A 24327-nucleotide genomic window follows, 5' to 3' on the forward strand; every position below is an offset into this window, starting at 1 on the left:
ACAAACAGCTATGGGAGTTAGGTGTTAGGGGTGCTAGGTCTTAGGAAGCACAAAATCCCTGCCCTTGAGCTCAGTTAGATTAGCAATTACAATTAAAGGCAATTAATTTTGTAGTAGAATTACATGTATCCATATGAATAAATAATTCTACCTCAGGAAGTCCAGAATATCTTCAGAAAGGAGGGAGCTTTTGGGTTTACTCTTGACAAGTTGAGTAGAGGGTCTTCAGATGAATCTGAGCAGAAGAAACTATATACAAAAGGCAAGCCTGTACCAAAATACATGGTGTGTCTGAAATTACCAATCTAGTGAAGTTTCAGAAAACTTCACTAGAACATGGTACTTGGCAGAAATGTGAGTGCTAAATCCCTGTGTCACGCTCTGAAAAAGGTTAACAGTGGTTCATCTTCTTTCACCTCAAAATCATTTAGTTTGTTTTATTCTCAAAAACCTGAAGCTAACTGTATAGACACTTCTTATGCCCCCTCAACTTCCGTAACTACTCAATCCTTACTGGTTGAGTAGTTCTGAGGTATAATCAACAACCGAGACACCAATTTAAACTTACTGCGGTTGATCCAAATGTTAAGATGGGTTCTCTGGGATTCTGTCTGCTATGATTACTGAAGCTGTTAACTGTGGCATCTATCTTTTGGAAACATCGCAGAGAAACTTTTAGAATTCAATTGCTATTGGGACTTTCAGCTAGTTACCATTACCTTTATTGAGCTGAGTGAGCCCTCTGTGTCCAGCTCTCATGGGTGGAGGAACATCCCTTAGAGGTCAGGTAACTGCCACAGCTTGTGGACCAAGGGTGGGGCAGTTCTAATTAGAAGAGGAAGTATGGCATGGCTGATAGGTCCAGTTCACCATTTTAGAACATGATCACTTTCATACACTGCCATAAAATCATGGTAATGTTGAAATCTTCGATTATACACCTTGTCTGAGTTTTACCTGGTTAAGTTACTTGAATATCCAACTGTGGAAAAATGGGACAGATTCTATTAGAACTAGATTTCCTAAGTACAGTGGCAAGGCAATGTGCATTTACTATGACTACTCTGAAAGAAAATTTTGTCAATGGCAGTGATATTTACTCCATAGAAGTTGATAGTAGCAATTGTTCTCACTCAGCTAGAAATCCTAACAGTATATTTTTACTAGAGCACAAGCACTGTGACATAATACAGCTAATCCCTTCAAACCTACCATGTTAGTTTATATTATCTTACTTTAGGAATGAGCCAACGGGCTCAAGGAGGTTTAATGACTAATAGGAGGCCATTCAACCTAGTGGAAGAGCCAGTGTTTAACTTAATTTTACTTATGTTCCAAAGGTCCTATTTACTTTTCCCACTATAGCCATGCGCTCCAAAACCATCAATAGCAAAGCTGCATTGAAATTACCAGAAGACTCCAGTCTACCAAAGATTGTTCTCCTACCATCTCAGCAAAAGTTAGAAAGGTGATAGTGCTTCCAGATGAATGAAAATAAGCAAGGGGTAAGTTAGTACTAAAACCATTTCCCAAATATCAGATAATAGATGGCACAAGGGAGAAGAGTAAATGATGTCATGTCAGAATTATTAGAGACTGATCTTGGTTTTCATTTTGCAAGGTCTTTTTATCTTCCTCTTACCCCTTACTTTCAAACCGAAGACTCGAAGAACATTTCCAAAAAGAAGGTTTTCTTTCATGTACTGCTGATATAAATGAAATTGATAAAACTTTTCTAAGGGGTGACAAAGCAGCAAGTAAAAAAGTTTTTCAAATTGGTATATTTGCTCTACTAGCAATTCTACAAAGTATTCATTTAAGGAAATAACTAAGAACACATAAAAGATTTAGCAACACAATGTTATTTAAAAGCATTGTTTATTAGTGAAAAATTGGAAACAACCTAAAAATTCAACAGTTTAATAAAATGTGGCACAAATGAATGAATACCATGCAGCCATTAAAAAAGATGTAGAAATGTATTTGACATGGCAAGACAGTCATGGTATTGTTGAGTGAAAAAAAGTTACAAAACAGTATGTACAATTTGATCACCTTTCAAAAAATGTATATATATATGCACAGAAAAGACTGGAAGGCCATATATTTAATAATAGTTTTCCCTGGATGGTGAGATTATAGGTAAATTTTTTTCTGAACTGTATTTTGAGTTTTTTAAAAAACCAGCATGTCTAGCATGTATTACAAAAAAGAATTACCAGTATTTTAAGTCTCTTTTGAAGTAGGAATAAGAGCTGAGCTTAGCAACCTAAGAGGCACAAGGATGCTATATAACATGCTATACATGTTAGTCTGATATTGCTTTATGGTTTTGTCAACATGCTTTGATATTAAATTGTGACATACTAAATTGTGACCAATTAAAGGCACTGTGCTATGTGGCACCTGGTGGCAGTGCTTATCCTTCTCTTCAGCCTAATAGGATCCATTCCTAGGAATCCTCAACAGCAACCAAATACTAGCATTTTAAAGCAATTTTGCTCTTAAATTAAGTATATATCCTTATACCTTCATACCTATTTTTAACACAACCAAGCAAGGTTCCCCTCCCTTGTGAGAAAAGCACTGGCTGGAGAAGGTTACTGATGGCAGGAAGAATTTTTCAAGTGATGTCATAGTAGGCTTGAAAGTGAAAGGCAGGTTTCCTTTGTTCTACTGCAGTGGTTCTCAAATTTAAGAGAGCAACTGAATCACCTTACAGATTGTTGGGCCCCACCTATAGTTTGATTCAGGGAAGATCTGGAAATCTGCATTTTAAAATTTCATTCAACAAAATTGAGTACATATTATGTGCTAAGTCTTGTATTAATAGTTGGTAATTGTAACTGATCAAGAGTCCTAGTTGCTACCTTAGTGAGCCTACACTCTTGAATGGTAGCCATGTTAAACAAATATATTATAAAAATAACTATATTACAATCAGTATTTAGTGCTAGAACACAGTAAATTAGTTTAGAAAACAAAGTTGTTATCTTAAAATACTTGAAAAACTAGCACAGGGAAAAACTAGGATTTTTCCTATAGGCCCACAAAGACAAGTGCAACTAAAGGTAGAAAGTATGGGAAATAGGAATTAGCATTTTTAACAAGTTCCCAGGTGATGCTGATATTGCTGGTCTGTGGATCACACTTTTCAGAACCACTGCTTTACTAAGTAGACTAATAAGGATAATAAGGGGAAAAGGGCAGGTGTGGTTGTGGAACTTCTCTCCCTTTTGAGTCTCACCATAAGGTAAGAGACACTAAATCATTTGGAAAAGATGAGGCAAAACTGGCTATAGGTCAAACTGTGAAGCCCTTTCTCCATTAAGGTTTCTTACCCAGGGCCTTGATGTGTCATATACTAGGGCAACATGTTTTAAAATTTTGAAAGGTATTCAAGAGGTAAGGGAGAGGTTTTTGAGGAATCCTGTCAACAAAGCATGAAGTTAAAGTGGACCTCTCTGAGTAAGCATTGTTATTTCTTTTCCTGCCCTCCATCATCATCTCCATTCCATAGTTCATCTCAGAAATGTCCTCCCAAGAACAGCTTCCCCAGTCTCATTCTGCTCCTTTGTTCTGGGGGAGTATTAACAGCAGGCTTTGAGGATGAGCTCTAATCCACTGGTGACAATGACCTCAGGTTTCTTATTTCCCATGGTACCCAGAGTGAGGTACATTCTCATTTTTGGAATTTTCTCCTTCAACATGAATTTTTCTGATTAGCACCAAAAAAGATGTAAGATGACTGTTTAGATTAGATTACTTTGAGAATACACCCAATCACTTTTTTCTGCTTGTAAAAAAGGCTACAATTATTTTCAAGTTTATTATTTCATTCATCTGTGCATCCTTCACTTACTATGCCTTTAGATTAATCTGAGTGGGCAAAGAGTTATTTAAACAATTTTGAATTGCACCATGAATTAATAGGCTTTCCAAACTTATCTTCCATGTCTAAAAGCCTTCACAGACTTTTACCTGAGTAAAAACTAAATCTATGACTTCAAAATAAGTCAAAACCAAAATAAACAAAAACTCCAACCAATCAACCAAAGAATAAAAACCTACTAAAATGAAAAGCAGTAAACATGCAAACAAGCCCACATATTGTGGTGGATTTGTGGCAACAACCACAATAAGTCTCTCAACCTTAACATTATTAAAGGCTTCTGTACATTACTGGGTTACTATGATCAACATTCACTTGAAAGAAAGAAGGTTCTGAGAAAAAAAAATTTACACTGATCCTGTTGAGGTTAAAGCTAGATCTGGGTCTGATTTTAAAGTGGGTGAAAGATAGGTCTGATAGAATACAGCATGGTTTAAAAAAAAAAAAAAAAAGAGGTATAGTAGAGTACACAGTGATAAACAAGACCAACAGTGTGGGCAGGTCAGGAAGCTACAAGGCCTAGTCAGGGGAAACTTATTTACAGAATGTGCTTACTATATGCTAAGCCTTTTTCCAAAAGTGCCTAACATACAAGATAACGTTTGTTATATAAAATTCTCACAACAACCCTGACATGGCATAATTATTAAATCTGTGCATTGAAGCTCAAAGAGAACAACATGCACAAGAAAAACTGGATTTGACCTCGGATCATTTCACTTCATTATCCATACTTTTTTACCTTTACCATTTCTACTTCCTATAAACCCAAATTTATAGCTGGTGTTTAAGTTGACCTGAATTTTTGGTATGATCTTTCGAAATCTAAATCTGAACTTACATAATAGATGGCACTCTAGGCTGGAGAACTTCCTTCCTGGGAAAAAATTCACTTGGTTCTACAGATGACTAACCAGTTTGAACAGGTTTTGGGGTCCTTTAAGAATACAGCAATTCATAGTATGAGACAATGGATCTTGTTCAAGTACACTGAGAAAAACTGCAGAGGAATTTGTATTATAGCACAGAAATAAAAGGGTAACAACTACTGTTTGGTATGTGAACTGAAGTATCAACACGTGTACCAAGCTCTTATAAGGAACTCAATACAAAATTATTATTTTAAGTAGCTGAAGTATTTATCACTTTTTAAAGTACCCAAAAAAAAAATCATTTTGATACGTTAACATTCCCCAAAGAAATGAACTACACCTTGGCATTTCATGCCTAAGCCAAACTAAACTACCTTTAATTGTCAAAATGTGCTATGCTTTCTTGGCCCCAGGTCTGGCACAGCTTGATCCTTCTGCTAGGAACACTTCCTTTCCAAACCACTGTCCAAACTTCCCTAACCCTCCAAGTGTGGGTTAGGTGACTCTCCTATATTCTCTAAAATACAGTACCCTGTATTTCTTCTATCATGATATTGACTTATCATAGACGTATATATGACAATTGCCTGTTTATTTCTCTATATCTTTCATTTAAACTCTGCAGGGGCAAGGACTGTATGTATCTTGTTCAGGATAGTATTTCCAATTGATCAGCATAGTGCTGGGCATAGAATAGGCCCTCAACAAATGTTCACTGAATGAATAAATGAGAATAAGAGCAGAGGTCCTAATATGGAACAATCTGACATCTGATTGATTCATAGCCAATTGCTCATTTATAGCAACAGCCCAAATAATAATTCTCTGGCCCCAAAGGAATCACTAATCATTTCATTAGTGTATGTCTCATAACCAAAGATCCTGACCAAGATAATCTAAGTTCATCAATAAATTTTCAAAATTTTTAGGGTCAGAGGAACCAAAAAAGTTTATCCTGTTTATATATAGTTTACTCTATAATGAATATGGATCCATTAAATCTGTATATTTAAAAGGATCTATTGTGTGCAATAAGAAAAATTCTATTTACTGTCCTGCAGGATGTTCTTAAAGGATCCAGTTCTGATTATGCATTAAATTACGCCAATTGAATAATCTTAAAAATATTATGTTTAGTGAATTAAATATGTTCCAGATGTGTTAGAACCTTAACTACAAATATACCACGGAGATATGGTCATGATTTTTAAGGACTAGTTGTTCTTAAGTTAAAAACAAAAACAAGAAAAACAACACTCAGTAGTGTTTAAAAATAATTTTTAAAAAAACCTCCCAAAATAACTAATCAAAACAAACTGAAATAATTCAATTTCAGTTCAAAAAAAAAGGTAAACATGGTATAATTGAATTTCTATTTATATAAGCATTGAGAAGCACATTCTCACAAAAGGGGTTTATATCCTAGTGCTTTTTTTTTAAAAACCAAAAGTTTAAAACAAATTTTAATTTGCTTTTTGGCTACTAATTATACCTAATAAATGAATCACTGTTATCAATTCACAATAAATTTATTTTACAGAAAAGGAAAAACTTGGCATTAATGAAAAATTCAGTAGAAAACAGCTCTGCTTTAAGTTGGAGCTCAAAAGTAGAAGCTGCTTATTAGTGAAACCTCAGTAGAAAGAGAATTCTATAAGAAAACATTCTCGGCATGAAAGCTCTAACATAAATTCTGTAATGAAATATTTACCATGCAACTTTATCGGCAGAAAGGCCGGTTTCTGGTGGCTGGAATTTTCTTTTCAGTCTCTTAAGACATTAACATTGAAGATACTTAAACCTGCAATAGAGTTAATTGTATATAAATATGGTGTCATGATGGGTAATCTTTCCATAGTCCACCTATTTAATTGAGGAGTTCTAAGTAGGTAATTGGCACCTTGCCCTTCTGATTTCCCCTTTCCCCCATTAGCCAGTCTGAATCCATTCCAACGACACTGAAGACAGTGATCACCTACAAAACAAAATATTCCCAGTTACGAGCTACATTAAAAAAAAAAAAAGCAACACATAGAAAACTAATCAGATTTGTATTCAATTTGCTTAAATCATTCATTATTAAAAGGTTAAAAACATCACTGTCAGTTTTCCTTAAAGGTAAAAGGTTTTATAGGAGGCAGTTAAATGTCTTCCAGTCATCGTTTTAAATATTTCTGTGATATTCTATCATATTAAAGAACAGTAATGAAAAACTTACAAAATGTTAATATAACCACCTGAAATCTATGAAATCATTCCAAATGATTTCCAAATAAAAGGAAGAATTTGCATTTTGTTATGAGAATACTATAAGGTATGTTAATCTGTGATACATTTTTCTTTTCATATCCACATTACTTACCTCATCTGCCAGAAGTGATAATTCACTACTGTTTGCAGCATCATAATCATAGAGAACCCTGGCCTTCCTGCTGCCACTACATTCCTTAAGGTCATGGGGGTTGGAAGGAGAGGTGATGACTAGACCACTTGTTGAAGCCATGGCAGAAGAACCAATCACATTTGATGAAGCAGAAGGTAGAGATGTTACAGAAGTCTGATTGTTGTTACAAAGATAATTGGATGGAAAACTGTTGAGAAGAAAATGGTCAATTACACATTTCTAAGAGATTTAAGTTCCTTAATGCTACCACTTGGTGGCACTGTTTACTTTCTGCCAACCTCAACTTTGGAAAAAGATTTACAGATGCTTATAATACTTGAATAACAAAATTTATACTAGAGAAAATTCAGGTGGTTTTCAAATATAAGTCTTTGAACATTTATTTTCAGAGCTATCTTTTTATAATAACAACTTGAAAATCACTGTAAAAGTTTTAAAATATTAGATACCCAAACAAGTTAAAATATTAGATACCCAAACAAGAGTGAAAATTTCTCAAGTTCATTCTTTAAGAAATATTTGAATACATGAACTCTTCTTAAAATAAAAGCAATCCAAGTATATTTTCCTATCCATTTAATTAACAAATATTTACTGAGCATCTATCTGTATGTTCAGCATCACGATTGCAAGTTGAAGACAAAAAGATAAAATACCACTTTAGATGCAGGACAAAAGGGAAGGTGGGCATGCAAATAATGTTAAACTAATTATTATCATAATGAAATAGAAGATTCAGTGGGATAAAAGGTCAAATTTTATAAGTTGATTCTGTCTTCTATTCTTTAGGGAAAAAATAAAAATTTTATCAGAAATCAGTAAAATCCTAGTGATTAATATGCTTACAAACAATATGAAGAAAATCAGAATTTTCAACTTACTGTACAACTACTTTGCCTTTAAAATACTAAATGGAAAACAGTATGAAACTGTTGGCCTATAATTCTAATCCAACTTTTTGTAAGGTTGTAAATTATCTATGAAAATTCATATTTAAATTTTAATAAACCCATTAGTTAAAATATAAAAAAGGTATCATCTGGTGGACTGGAATGAGTCCTCAGCAGTAACTATCTTCATGCAATTCTGAAGTTAAAAATTAAGCCCTCTCTACGGTTGCATACACGTAGTTTTTTAGATCTCTAACTATGGAATTTTATTTTTAAACTTACTGGTATAATTAGCATTTATTTAGCCATTGATATCTACCTATGAGAATTTTTAGGGAGTAAATGGTAAAAAAATAAACAAAAACCAAAAAGACCATTTTTACCTTCTAAGAGCTTTTATCGACATATTTTAAAAAGTCATAGAATTCCTTGAATTGTCTTAATAATGTCAAATAAGCCCCTGTAGCTTGCTATGTTAAAGTCTTCCTATTATTTAAAAATAAAACACATTTACTAATCCTGTGACTTTTGTTTTCTGTTTCCTTATCTGTCAACTAGGGATAATAGTATCTACTTCATTTGGTGTGAAAATTATAATTTAATACATATGAGGTGTCTATAACAGTGCCCGGGCACAACCTGAGCTCCATATAAATGACTGCTGTTATTCAGTTACTACTACTACCAACACCGCTATTATAATTATTAACATTACAACCTGGCATAACTTTTCAGAAAAAGTACAGTAATAAATTTTGTTCAAATGGCTGAGTTCCAAGCCTTTGAGTGGCTTTAAGCAGAAACAAAGTATGAATGGTAACAAAAGTAACTCCTTTGCTGAACACTATTTTCAGAACAAAGTAGAAAGGAAATACTAAGGCTGTTTGAGCTTAAAATAGATGTGATGTGGGGAGATAAGAGTAGTGTTCTGCTTTCAGATATCAATATCATTAAAAAAAAAACACCTCAAACATGCAGAAGTATATATTCTCTCACCTTTAGAATAATGATATTAGACTACAAGTTACTTTTAAGATCCAAAATTAGCTTTGTGTGTCTAATTTTGCTCTAGTTCTAAGTTTTGAAGAATTAATATGCAGAAAACAGCAAAGTGACTATTTTTAAGCCTTATTCCTTGAAATAACTTCCTGTGATATTCCAGCTTCTAATGTCACAATACTGTTTTACTGGTTTCCTACTATATAAATTCCAAACTCCTTACCACAATTTAAGGACCATTCATGATCTGATCTCTAGCCTTATCTACCACCATACTCTTAACCTGAACACTATGTTTCCACAGAAAGAACTGCCAGTTTCCTGAACTTGCCATTCTTCCTTTGCCTGGAATATTGATCCCTGCTCCTTTCTTCATCTAGATTATTTCTAAAACTGATTATTTTAACGGGGATTTCTAGAGCCACCCATTGCTATGGTTAGATGTCCTTCAAAGAATCCTTCACTTTTCCCATCTTTGTGCATATGACATGCTCTTTCCACCAACTATGATCTGTATTTCTACTTATATTATAGGTGTTGTGAAAGCAGAGACCATGCTGTGTGTATCATTTTATTTCCAATGTTACCTTACTGTCTGAGCTTCTGAAGGGCAGGCATTTTGGCTGTTTTGTTTACTGATAAACCCCAGGGTCTAGAACAGTGCTTGAGATACAGTATGTGTTTAATAAATATCTGATGAGTGAATGACTGAACTATGTACTTTACATACTATCACTTTGCTTTAAATATAATACCATATTCAAAATAAATCACATTAATGGGCTTAAGGTCTTACAGAATATTCCAAACCCATTTTATTTTAGAATGAACAAGTGAAAAATGAATTAGTTTGCTTTTCAGGGCAATTAAGTGTTAATGTAACAATATCTTCCTCAACTAACAGCAAAAAGTATTCTGTAATATTAGGAAAGTGAGCTCAAACACTTTCATTTAAACTTTCATTATATAGTAATAATGTATTAATATATTCACTTAAAATACCTTCCTATCTCTGTGATATTCTTCTTTGCCGAAAGAGCTCAAAAATGTTACCCCAGAAGTTTGATACTTTCCTAAAAAATACATTATATTCTGAGCAAGCTAATACAAGCCATCACTTCTTCTAATCATTACCACTCTTACTAATTGAGAAGCAAATATCTCCACTTCTTCTCTATCAGGAATTTCAAGTATGAAAAGGAAATTACCACCTTCCCAGCTGTTTCTGGAGGTCTAACATATACTGGTAACACTGTGCATAGTAAGTCATCTGGGCTTCTACAAAGTCATTCAGACAGCGGAGATGGTGGGCCTGTAAAGGAAAGTTATAGTCAGTTCTTAGCTCTAAAACTCACTTAAAATGGCAAATGCTAAGAGGAGATCAGCACAACATTGTACTGAGGAAGAATCACCAGTATCTAGCATCTTAGTACAAGGCACACGACTGACCTCAGTGAATAGTGTAATAAACTGCTTAACCAACAAAACTAATGACTGGGTTTAATGAGGGTGGGAGAACTAAGTTTGAGGTATAAGCAAAAATGTAAAATATTTCTTTATATATCTTAGAAAGTATCACAATTTATATTTCCTTGGTAAAGGATTATAGTTTTTACTACTAAAACACCATTGCCTTACAATTATCAAAATCTTTTTCCCAATGACATTCAAAATCAATGAACCAACACTCACGTGTGTACTGCTGATTCCCTCTAGGAGAAGTCTGGTAATCTCTGCTTGACGATCAAATTCGCTTTGAGTTATTCTCAATTCCTGTTCAGACTTAAATTAGAACATAGTTTTAGAATGTCACTGAAGAATTAGTCCATCTTATATACATTCCTTTAGATAGTTTGAAAAACCCAAAACAAACCCCAAATTGTAATCTGATAAATTTGATTCTATTTTGTATCTAAACTGGTCCCTGGTTTCTAGACCTTTATTATTCAACCTGGATAGGACTGAATCCTTACCAGTACTTGGCACAAAAGAACCTATTCATGTAAAGCTTAATTTTATGACCTACTCATAAAAGCCTAGAAAAACTACTATAGGACAGTCAAGATATTTTCATACATTTTCTAGCATACATTCTGCTAAATTTTAATATTTTACAAAGTCTTAAGATTATCAGAGTTTTATAAAGATTAAAAACAATATTGCAAAATAATCTCAATTACTAGTTTTTTTAGTTTAGAGATTGTCTGTAAGCTCAAATGAAAAAGACTCTACAATGAAGCCATAGGATTCTAACCTCTTGTGTTTATTTACCAAATACTTGTTGCGAGGAACACAGTTCTTCAAAGGACTTTTTGTCCTAAATTTTAAATGTTTTCTTTTTAATTTTCTTTCCAAACTTTGCATAAAATACACCTTAATCAGAAATATTATCTGTAAGATATATAGGGATTTCAAAAGTTTTTTTTCTGAAGTTATGGTTGCCTTTTAGTCAGTGGTATGCTGGTAAATTGGCTTTCCGGGGGGAGAGGGGAGCCCTAATTAGTATGGCTTGTTAATATTTGTGGTATAAATATTTCTATCATTTACCAAGTATCACTGGCTGAATTCAAGCTACCCAGGGTGAAGTCACAGACCTCAGAATTGGAAAGAGATGCATAAAACAGCATATAACATGCTAGCTTCAACCATCTAATACAAGTTTGATGTTAGGACAAAACAGCTCATTGAAAATGAACATGATCTAAAAATAGTGAATACTAGCAAAAAGCATCTTAAACCTTTAGCCAGAGTTACTCTGTAGTAATTGGGGAAGAGAAAATAAAACCTCATAGCTCACTCAAAAGTTAGCTTACCCCCCCCCCCATGTAGAATCATCATTGCTGATATTATAATGATCTTTTCTATTACCTCTCCAGCATAAAAAGCTTCTCTTCTCTTCTACCTTACAAATAACTTACAGCATTCCCAAGACTATAAAGTATAAAAGCAAGGCTTGAACTTTTTTCTTTTATGCCCCATCTCCCTTCTCCTTCAACCCTTGCTCCCACCTTTGGTGGTGATAGTTAAATAAACCTCAGAAGTAACCTAGGCTAGTTCCAAGCAGTTCTCTGAGAAAGTACAATTTGATTTAATGGTCTTTAGTAGAAATAGCAGAAAAGCCTACTAAACGGCAATTTTTCTGGACAAGGTGTAAACAAGCGAGCTCTGCAGCAGGCAGAAGTTACACAGAAGCTTGAGACTTCAATGGAAATAATGTTTTATATGCTAAGAACAGTGTATAAAAATATGAAATAATTTCATTAAGGACAAGGGATCAGTGCAGGCACTATGTTATAAAGCCTAGAAAGTCATTCTTTTGTACAATCTACACTTATATTAGGAAAGGTAAATGACAGGAAAGGAACAAATTTCATTTCCTTAACAAGTTTCAGGGTATGTCAGGTGGTTGGGGGTGGGGTTGCAAAACTGGTCAATGTCCTAAACCATCTATACTTTTCAAACAATCTGAGAACATGAGAAAATTTAAATTAGGTTTGTCATAATCAGTTTACCTACAAAGAAAATAATCTGTTAGAAAGAGAACTATACAAAGGATTTAAAGGCAATGAATTTAAAGAGCTGATATTCTGTTCTTGAGATGTCTCATTCCACGACTAAATTTTACAGCTGAGGAGTAGAGTTTTAAGGACAAGACCTATTTACTGCTTGGAATTACTGTTACTGGACTGACTGATCTAGAGTATATGGTAGTATAACACGGCTTAGATAAGCAGAGGAGTTCTTTTAAGATGTAACTTGGAAAAAGGCCAAAAATCTGTTGGTCTGCAAGATCAGCTAGAAATTTTGATCATGCAGAGGCATTTACTATGACAACCTTGGTTAGTATTACCATTTTTCTATGGGCTTAAATATCAATACATTTCAGTAATATGACGTTTTAATATTTTTAAAAATTATAAAAGTGAGAGAAGTGAGGAGCAGGAAAGGAAGAAAAACCCTCCTCAAATTCATTTTTATATAATTAAGGTTTTTTTTTCTTTCATATATACATGCACAATGTAAATATTTGTTTCATGAGTTTCTTCCCATTTATTATAGCCAATATTTTCCAATATTGTAGAGACTACAAAATCTAATCAGCGAGTTTTTGGTAAACCTGTACACCAAGCAAAGGGGGAGAGAGCCCCTCATTTCCTTGTTCAATTTATATCCTATCCCATGGTACCTCCTTTTTGTGCTAGAGGTTTAGAGGAAGAATTCAGAAGCCAGGATAGAACCAAAAACTAATGAATGGTTTCTACAAAAGAGGATGAGGGCATAAGTTGAGAATTTCACACTGGATCTCCAAATAACAGAATTAACAGTTCTGTTTCTAAGCTTTAAACAAACTGTATAAGCAACAATCCTACAAAGTAAGTAAAAAGTTAAAATGGTAAAGCTTTTAATATCAGGGGATACAATTATCACCTGCCGTTAATCCCAAACACTGCCTTCACCTGGAGGTCAGATTTTGGTAGGTCTGAACAGGGGAGTAAATGAAAAACACTTCTGAAAACCTAAAACAGGATTTGAAACTAATCTGCACTGAAGTCATAATTTTACTCATAAATTCTTGCTCAGCTACTTTATTTCCCAGCCCAGAGAGTTAAAATGTTAACACAGGCAAAGGGACTATTAGCAATAGTCATATGGACAGCTTTTAGAAATGACAGTCTGACATTAAGGAGACAACATACTTGAAAAACAAACAACAGACTCAAACTGATACACAGTACAATAACGGAAACATAAAAATGGCCCTGACTTTAAATATAATTAAAATGCTATCCTGCATTTAATGCAGAAGTATGACTTTTATAGATATTTTCAACTAAAGAGACTGAGAAAAATAGGCTTTGGTGCTGGAAAGAAAAAGGTTCAGTTATCTAAAAAATTCCATGTGACATATGACACAGTCACTTCTCTGGAGATACAGGATATAGTATTTATATATTACATTTTAAAAATTAAGTAGTGAAGACTTGCTGTTTTGAAAAGTAATTGTTGTATAAACAAACTGTTTACAAAGTGTCTTCTGGTAGGGAACTGTAGAGAATACCTCTTAATAGGATAAGCATCTAGGATTTATCAGATTGTGTGAATCTGCTCTGTGGAGCTGATACTAGCCAAACACACCTGAGTGTTTCCTTGATGATTTTCAGATTGTAAAAGATATAGTTACAAAGACTATGACTGGCCCCATGGTTGTTGCCCAATAAATATCTACTGAATGAATGACAACTAAATTCTTGTTTCATAGTTCTTTAGTTTAAGAATTTACTTACTTTTGTCACTTCCTCTGCCCAAATCTAGCCAGCATTAAAAATTAGAGAAAAATATAGAGCATGAAAGAAAGTTGGAATTTAACATTTCCTACAATTTAGTATAGAAAAATGTAAATATTTCAATTCAATTGGCATACTCTTCTTTTTCAGATTAAACACATAAGTAACTAAATTAGTATAGTTAGTATATTGATATAAGTACATCTATCAATTTTTAAATCTTACACTAATTCTATAAATTTGTAATAATAACTGTTTTCCCAAATTGGGAAAACCTTAGTTCCTTTTCTAATCTGTACAATGAGAGGTTTAAACTAATGATTTTTAACATCTTGTTAGGTCTAAAATTCTAGAATTTTAGGAAATTAAAATAAAGCAAAGATAAATGGACACTGAATGTTGATATAGTCTTTGAAGGTGGGCACAATAAACTTGAGATATAATGAATTTAAAATTACCAAAGTTACATACTTTTTAGTGTAAGTAGATGGCAGTAAACAAATGGCTAATAAATGAAATAGAGTCCTGCAAATTATTTAGAATATTTTTACTTAAGACAAAAGAAAACCTATGATTTAAATACTAAATTAGCAATGCCTGAAATATTCTCACACTTAATACATTTTCCTGATAGGTCAATGGAAATAAATGAATGCATTCTCTTGCTATCTAAGGAAAGCCCCTTTAGCCAGGGCTTCAATAATTATATCAGTTAAAAACAAAAACTTGTTATATTTGTTCTGTACAATAATCTTCTCTATTATATGGATTTTTCCCTGCTTTTAGTTCTATGCTAATGGGATAAAAAAGTCAATTAATTGCCAATTAGTAACTGTATTGTAGATTCCATGCCACTTCTACTGAAGGAGGATATCCAGGAGCATAATATCATTATATCTATAAACTTTTTGGCTACATTCAGATTATACTATACTATCTATTTTGTTAAAAACTTAACAATCACTGTCATGTCAAAAATCTCATTGCGCTTAATACATACATTCAATCCTATAAAACAATTCTCATTCCTGACTCTTGCCCATGGCTATAACCATTCTACAACTTTCTTAAGTCAGTTAGGACTGAACGGGGAATGGACCTGGTCACTGTGCGAGTATCTAAACTCCTGGGAATTTCTGTGGCTTTGGAATGGTAGAAGAAATTAATTCTACATTGAGTATAGGTGAAAACGTTTCAAGACTGAAACTACTGGCAAGCAAAGTCAATCTGATACATCACTATGCTTAATTCCTCCAACTTCTCTTTAAATCAAGTAAATCTTGTTAATTTTCTTTTCCAAAAGTGAAAAATAGTAATTTCCAGCTAAAGAACATCTTTTATTGGGAATAAAAAGACACTATATATTTATGAATAAATTCATATTCTAAAATCTACTTGCCATGGTCAAAACATTTGGCAATCAGAACAGAATTTCTTTTCTTCAAGCTCCAATATCACTTTAGCTATTTTTTTTTTAAAGAGGTAATGAAAGGCTTTGACTATTTTAGACTTTTATATGCAGCTAATAGCAAGAGAAGGCACTTTATTCAAGATGTAGAAAACACAGTAGGCCAACAAACCTTCAGCCATTTTACATGCAGGAAGTTGAGCATGTAAGAGAAATTTACCATAATGTTATCTCCTTCAAGCCGGGCTGAGCTTAGTTGCTTAAGTGCATAGGTAAGAGACAAAGAACACATTATACCAGTGAACAGAGTGAACAAGTTACTTCTGCACAATAAAGAACACACTAAACAAGTATTAAAAGAGCTGATAAAATGTTTCTCTACTTTCAAAAAACCTATTTCATATAGCAGTACCTATTTAATTTTTCCAAAAGATTCAGATTTTCAGAAACAAAAACAAAAAACACAGTTGATGCTTGATCTTAAATTAGAATCATTTAGGAAAAATGTTTCACTTTAAAATCTTCCAGTTACCTAGAGTTTTTATTAAGTTTTTGCTGATAAGGCCCTTCTGCCTACCTACAACTTTCCTAATCAATGACCATTTCTATTTAATGAACTTATGTTTCTTTCAACCACGTTCTTTTTCAATCAGCCTCAGACAGGTCTTGGCATACCCTGAAGAAATATGAAAGGCATGTCAATCCTTATATTTCTAATAAACTTTAAATTCCAATACGTGTACATACAAAATTAAGATTTTACAATGGTGCTATAAATTCACTCAGTTTACAGATTAAAGATTTAGACCACTGTGGAAATGCTTAAGGGTGCAGAGGGACATATTTCACCATATTATGTTATTTGAAGACATATCACATAATTGGATGTCCAAAATTAAAAAGGGTATAAACCTCTAAATATTGGACAGCTGACTTTTTTCATACCATTAAAAAATTCTAAAAGTTTAAAAAAAAGTTTATATAAAATTGAAAGTTAGGTTAATAAATGTCAGTGCCTTACAATTTAAATGCAGAAGTTATAAAGTGTTTTGTCTTTGCTTCTCTAATAAAAAAATTTATCATACATAGAAATTACTTTAAAAATTGAATTTTTGTTCACTGTGAAATATCAAAGAGGGTTTTCTCTTTTCTTCTCAACCTGCATATTTTTGAGAAATGCCTCTGTCATTGTTCTTTCAGTCCTTTACTATTCCTTAATATGCTAACTAAGAAAGGAGAAATGAATGAAAGTAGCAATATTGGGTACATGCAGAAATTTTTTACTGATATCGCTTAACATCAAAAAGTTTAATTTACTACACTAAACTGTGAACTGAGGGCAGCTGAGATTTTGCATTATTTACCTATGAACCCTCTCCAGCAGAGTACCTTTTACAAAATAAGCATTCAATAAATATAGACTTTAAAAAAAGGTCACAAGAAAACTAGGGGAAAAAAAAAAAAATTATACAGGTCCCAAACCTTAGTGCAGAGGAATAACTAGTCTTGAAACAATCTATCCATGGAAATATATGGAAAAGTGAAATCAAAGAAAGTCTGGGGTTAGAGTAACCCTGTCAGCTGCCAAGTAGGTACCAGGACATACCTCAAAGAAGGAAAAAAACAAATCTAAACTCATAATGGTTTCTATGGAAGAGGAAATACAGAAAAAACAAAAAGGATCACCATATACAGGTATGCCTCAAAGTTTCATGTAATGAAAAACTAAAAGGACTTCCTTTCCAAAGTATTTCAGCTTTACCGTTATAATTTTGAAGAAAAACAAGAGTTGATTATCTAGGGGAAAGAATATAACTGAAATAAGGAATGTGAATTTTTGTCTAGGCTAATATTTTTAACTAATTTTAAGTTTTGTTTTATGTATACATATATTCTAGAAGAGTTACATACAAATAAAATGGTCAAATAAAGCCATTTGTATCATCTTTCATTTTAATTTTAAACAAAATCCCATGGAAATAATTTTGTCCTTGAATATACATAGCACAACAAATGACAAAATCTTTTCTTGACATAGCAAAAGGGAACATCTCTAAAAATCTGCCTATATTATATTTAGTTCTTAAATATTTTAATAGCAATGAAAAAATAATTTAGAATAATCAAATGATCTTGTGTATTGTTAACTCTATGTGTTTTATGGCAATTTTCCACGTAAAAAGTAGACTATCAAATGTCCTGTAATAGGCCTTGCTAAATAAATAAAGTTTTGTACTGAAACTTTACAATTCCATAATCATCACTGGGCATATGTAGGCATTTTGAATAAAATGATTCTGTTCTGGCTCTAACATTTACTTCCAAATGATCCTTGTTTATCATAACATTTTTTATCTGATTATGAAATTAGTTATCTTAAAATCCAATTTATATCTTACTACAAAAATTCACTATTAGCGACTAGAAAAAATATAAATCCTAATTTAGGGCCTTTTGTCATCTACAATGTTCAGTTTTTAAGTTCTGCTTCTGTAAAAAGCCTGTTTAGGGAAGTTAGGCTGTTTCTGATCAAGATGTTATGACAAATTCTGAGGTGAAAATGCCGAGGTTAGAATTAGTGTCCTGTCAAATGTCTCCAGTGTTAATTAAAGCAGTATCTCCAAAAGGGGAGCCATAAAGGAAAAAAAAAAAACACAACTTATTCTGCTCCTATGAGGTGATGGGGTAGTCCTGTGAGATATCACTGTCCAATACCAAGTTACCAAAGTTTAAATTTCACTGTAAAGCAATTCTCAACTTTCTTCTCCGTAACAAGAGAACTATAATAGACTTCTACTAGTACTATGGTAATATCAATATGCTCATTACGGCAAAAATTCTTGATGGTAGTGGTAGTGAGTTGGGAACTGAGGGTGGTGGGACTATAAGGCCTCTCAATAAAATATGCCCCTCAACTCAAATTAAGAAAATTAACTTATTAGTTTCCTCTAATAAATTCATACTTGTTTAAATCGTATTGTCTTAAAGTTGTTTCAATTTAAATCTGATCTCTCCAAACTTTAAATGAAGATATAAACAGTAGAAGTTTGAAATAGAAAGCTTATAAATAAAACCTTTTAAGAATGTTATACAAAAATCATTGAACTATTATATTTAATACATTCCCATTCAACTATTTATCTATCCATAGATAGATAGATATGTAGACACATAGATTAATAGATTATTTTAAGGTTAATTTTCTGAAAAATATACCAGAACTTCTTTATTCAAATGAGTTTCTTCCCCTTCAAAAGAGCCACCTGGGAGCCCATGCTGCCACTGTTTAAATCTTTTGGGAATTATCCTTTAACATTTCCTTCAGTCGGTTTGAGTCATATGTGGAAAAGAAGTCATACACAAGTAGTCACAAACTTGAGTCATTCTCATTTTAATTATTATATACTTTTTGCTATTTCCAACTATAATAATAAATCTCTCTCTACAAGACATATTTGTCACCACCACTGAGGATACTGAAAGAACATGACACAGCTTTAAAAGCTATTATAATTTTTGTTTTTTAGCAACAGCTAAGTCCCTGAAACAAAACTCCCTCTTGATTTCTTTGTACTGATTTTGCTATATTGAATTCTGGTAAGTTTGTTTAAAAACAAAAAAAATCAAGACGCCAGTGTCAAATGCTAGTTTCAATGACAGACCAATCTTGCATTAGTAAAATAACTATACAAACCTTAAAGTTATTAACCTAAAATGTTTTTCTATTAAAATACACTACTTACTGAAGCTCTTGTTTCTGCAGCTTTTGCCTTTTTCAGTCTGGTCTTTGCAGCATCCAAATCAAGCCTCTTATTCTGTAATAGTTTCCTTTCTTTCTATAGATACAAAAAAGAAAAAATAAAGGCTCAAGATGCTAAAATCCAGAAAGAGCATACACATTTAAAATATTATTCTCTATTAAACATATATATATAGTCTGAAACAAAGATTTATAAATTTAGATATCTCTCTTAGTGATTTTAATTCTAAAATGACTGAGACATCTAGATATGTTAAAATCTGTGCAAAATGGCAGGCAATAGTAGAAACAAATATTAGTTTTAATATTTGCAATTTTGTTAAGGGGATATTTGGAAATGTTTTTTTGGTTATCATACCCAGATGGGGGTGGGGTGGGGTGTGTGTTACTGGCATCAGCTGGGCAGAAACCAAGGATCATCTAATATGTATAATATAATATAAGACAGCTCTTCAAACAAAGTATACTCCCAAGATGACAGAAGTGTAGAAACTGGGAAATCCTATTTTAAATTGTTACAGATTATCAATGAAGGACCTATGGTAAAGGAGATAAGGACCTAGGGCAAGGTTTCTTGATAGCCTATGCAATCTACTTCAAAGATTGGGTAGACTGCTCTGAAAGTGCCATAGCATGAATGCAACCTGAGTACTCCAAAACAGAATTTCAAATTTATAGAATTAGTAATAAATAAATACTAGTATCTTAGAATTCCTTATGGGAACTTCAGATTTCTCTATAGTAGGTAGGTAAATGTAAGGTCATTCACTGCTTGCTTTACTAATTGCTGCATAGATTCCATACAAATTTCTTCCTACTGATAATCTGATTTCTTTTACATCATATTTTAACTTGGCAGATCTTCATCTGTCTGAGGCCTAATATTTGTTTTCCCACAGACAAATCAGCTGTAAACCTATTGAGTTTCCACAATATTCTGTAATAAGAAATATGCAAATCAACAAGTTTAAAGTAGTATTTACAATAAAAAACAGCATTGCAGAAATGTTAGATAAAACAATAACCTACATTACTTTCTATCACTTAAAAAAAACAAGATAACTAAAAAATTGGGGAGTGGGTAGAGCTTAATGGTTGAAGGCCTGCTTTGTATATACGAGGGTCTAGGGTTCAATCCCTGGTACCTCCTGAAAAAAAAAAAAAGATAACTAAAAAATAGAGAAATTAATGGATTAGGGTTTGGGAAAGAAAGTGATATAATAATTATTTCTTATACTTCAGCAATAAAACACAGCAGTGTGAAAAAGAAGGTAATACATTTCTAGGGATACAAAAAGCCTAAGTGTAATAGCCAGAAATATACCTTCCCCTGATTAGGTCTCTGGCTTCTAGTTTAAGTGAATAATTTCACGGCTATACCATTGTGGCATTTTGTATCATATTTTACAATACTTCTAGGAACCTCTTTATAGATTTTAGTGCTGGTAATGGATAAGAACGGAAATAGAGGTATCTCGATAATACTACATTGTCACAACAATGGAGTCAATGTCACCCCAAATCCTTTATTTTGATTTATTTTTTAGTTCTGTTGAATATGCATGTACCTAGATTAAGTTTTCCAACATGCTACATCCAAACAGTTAAAATTCTAAAAATTAGTCACTAAGAGGGTAAATTGTTCATTAAAACTATAGGTCCATACATCTAAATTATTTACTTTAAAAAAGGGAACATTCCCAACTCACAGCAATTGTTTTGTAATCTCCTTCTATAAAGTTTCTTAAAGGTGTGAGAAAATTTAAGGCTGATGTTTGAATCAGCTCTCTGTCTGCTGTTCCAATTCGTTTTTGTGTTTCTCCACATTTAATAAGGGCATTACCTGCAAAGAAAAAATTATCTTTACACCATTGTCTGGTAATGTAAGAAAATAAAATCATGTAATAAAGATAAATCAGCAATATGGCTTGCTTTTAAGATCGTCACTTGTTTAGTTAAGTAAAATTAAATAGAATAACTATAATTAAAGTATAATTATTTTAAAAGTTTGAGATTGTAAATATCTAAATGAATATGACAAAGATGACCTTTTTATAAAATCATTGTTAACTATACAAATTCAAATTGGTACAAAAGAGGAAGTATACACTAAAATATTTATGGTCACAGCTTAAATAGTTTAGGTGTGTTTATAAGTAGACCAAACCACAAGCTGTTCTCTTGTTACTGTATCTAAGCACTTAGCTCAACTAACTATAATTATTTATTTTTTAACTATAAATAAAAATTTATATTTATATTTTAAGTGAGAAAATAAATCCATGTTTTTGTAACATATACCCTGATATTAAAATAGGAAAAGTCCAGGAGAAAGCAGAGTAAAAAAGCACCAGAAAGGGAACCCCAAGATCAGGTTTCTACTCCACTTCTACATCTAATAAATGAGTTCTGTCAATCTTAATCCTTTTGTGTTAGAATGAGAAAAGATGTGATCTATAAGGAAGCTAATATAGGATAGTAGTTAAGCGATCAGACAGATCTGCACTCGAATCACTATTAGTTGATGGTTAAATTATTTAACCTCTCCAAACTTCAGTTTACTTATCTTTAAAAAGGTGATAAAAAAACTTGTTATATGTGAAGCAGACTTGGCCCAGTGGTTAGGGCTTCTGCCTACCACATGGGAGATATGTGGTTCAAACCCCGGGCCTCCTTGACCTGTGTGGAGCTGGCCCATGTGTAGTGCTGATGTGCACGAGTGCCCTGCCACCCACGAGTGCCCTGCTACACAGGGGTGTTCCCCGTGTAGGAGAGCCCCATGCGCAAGAAGTGCACCCCGTAAAGAGAGCCGCCCAGTGTGAAAGAAAGTGCAGCCTGCTCAGGAATGGCACCACGCACACGGAGAGCTAACACAACAAGATGACACAACAAAAAGAAACACAAAATTCTTGTGCCGCTGACAACCACAGAAGCGGACAAAGAACACACAGCAAAAAGACAGAGAACACACAAATGGGGCAGGGGGAGAAGGGGAGAGAAATAAATAAATAAATAAATAAATATTTTTAAAAAAAGCTTGTTATAAGGAGAATAGATGTAAGGATTTAATGAAATCATGCATATACCATATAATACTTAGCCCAATACCTAGGATACTCAATTGTTAGCTATTTATCAACTACTAATAAGTTCATAAAGCCAAATTCCAATAATCAGGGTATAATAACTGGAATTGTTAGATGATTATAGTGGAAAATTAAAGACAATTATTAGCCAAACAATGGGAAAGGAAGATACAGAAATCAGAACATTTCATGTTCTGAGAAAACTGGAGTGACACATAAGGATGTATAATAACTTTGAGTTTCAGAGTTGTACATTAGAAAATGTCAATACAGCAATTTAAGCTGACATAACTAACGTGATTATAGAAAAATGTGACAGTAGGGTTTAAAAATCAAGCAGAGGGGACAAATTTAAATAAAATTTCAATATATCAGAAGAATTATTACAACAGAGGCAGTGTAAAATTTAATGGGATTATAAGTGAAGAATTCATTAAACCTTTTACTACTAAGAAGATAACATGAATTCTCTGAATATTATATGCTAAAAGATATTAAATAAATACTAAATTGAATGGTGCATATTTATTGGTCACATATTTCTCACTTTATTAAAAATTTTAACATTAAAAAAATCTGAAGTTAAAATTGATTCTACTAATAATAGGTTAACACTAAGGATACCTCCGAGTAGTAAAAATATAAGAGTGAAAATACTTTTAATCAGACCTTTTTGCCTTTCACTTACCATAAGCTGTTCCTGGACCAAACTCAGTCCCTGCATCAATCATATACTGTCCCAAAAGTTCTGGATTGTTTATACGACTTGGAGCTTTTCTATCCAGTTTCTCATAAACAAATTCTTCTATCCTAGCATCTACGAGAAAAGTTAAAATTACTAATGACTTCAAAAGAGCGGAGCTATTTAAAAGATTGGTTTGTCCCCACACAAGCTATTTCTCACCACTTATAATAAATATGAAGCTAGCATGCATTCATGTACATATCTTAATAAATTTTAATTTATATATTAGAGTATCATAGAGCTCTAAGAAGTTGTATTTTAGAAATCTGATAAAGTAGTTAGGCACAAAAATATTGTAAAATAAAGATAAAACTATTATTTGAGTACTTTCGCCAGACAAGGGATGGCAGTAATTCACTGAATATCTAGTGAAGTTGCCTTTCCCCTTTCATATAATGTCTAAATATTAACCTTTAATTTTGAATGTATATTAGTAATTTCAAAATCAGGGACTTCCAGCTATGAAAATGTATATAAGGTACCTTGAAGAACCCAAAGAGTCACATATTTCTCACACCTTTAGTGTCTCCCTAGTGTCTAAATATAGACATGGGACCTTGAAGGATTAGAACAACCCAGGTTTGGAAAAGTCTATAGATGAAGATCAGAAATATCATGCCTTAGCTTCAGTTTAGTTAATTACATTTAAAGTATGTAAATGACACCCCTAAGCATTCACTCAACAGAGCTGAGCATTAAAACTAAATTTAAAATATAAGAAATAAGGTGAAAAGCAGTAACAGAAAAGTAATATAAATAAGCTGAGGGGAAAAAAAGTACAATCTGAATAAACACTGATAGTTTAATGTTTATGACCAAATGAATTCACATTTACATTGCTGCCTAACAGTGGTAGAGGCATTTCAGGGATAAATGAGAAAAAAAATTGAAATTCCCAGAAACAGTGATTAAATAGAAATTAAAATTATAAACCCCAAAGAAGCTAAATCAAATAGATTTCTTCTAAGCACCTCACATAGATTCCT

General features: G+C 32.8%; 1 protein-coding gene across 4 annotated transcripts in view; it reads right to left on the reverse strand.

Annotated features, from left to right (window-relative positions):
• Positions 1 to 1861: 1861 nt before the first annotated feature.
• SH3GLB1 (SH3 domain containing GRB2 like, endophilin B1) overlaps positions 1862 to 24327 on the reverse strand; it is a 35433-nt gene continuing 12967 nt past the window's right edge. The window contains exons 3-10 of one of the 4 annotated variants that reach the window (XM_004480910.5): positions 23285 to 23413; positions 21220 to 21353; positions 19494 to 19586; positions 10750 to 10839; positions 10266 to 10369; positions 7127 to 7355; positions 6665 to 6739; positions 1862 to 6565 (exon numbers count right to left, since the gene is read on the reverse strand). In XM_004480910.5, coding sequence (XP_004480967.1) covers positions 6560 to 6565; positions 6665 to 6739; positions 7127 to 7355; positions 10266 to 10369; positions 10750 to 10839; positions 19494 to 19586; positions 21220 to 21353; positions 23285 to 23413 — 860 coding nt within the window. In that variant the 3' untranslated portion in view covers positions 1862 to 6559. Of the gene's footprint in view, positions 6740 to 7126; positions 7356 to 10265; positions 10370 to 10749; positions 10840 to 19493; positions 19587 to 21219; positions 21354 to 23284; positions 23414 to 24327 lie in introns of all 4 variants that reach the window. The other 3 variants (XM_058303222.2, XM_004480908.5, XM_004480912.5) reach the window with 3 other exon arrangements.

Source organism: Dasypus novemcinctus, chromosome 9 (assembly GCF_030445035.2).
Source record: "Dasypus novemcinctus isolate mDasNov1 chromosome 9, mDasNov1.1.hap2, whole genome shotgun sequence".
Lineage (NCBI taxonomy): Eukaryota > Metazoa > Chordata > Mammalia > Cingulata > Dasypodidae > Dasypus > Dasypus novemcinctus.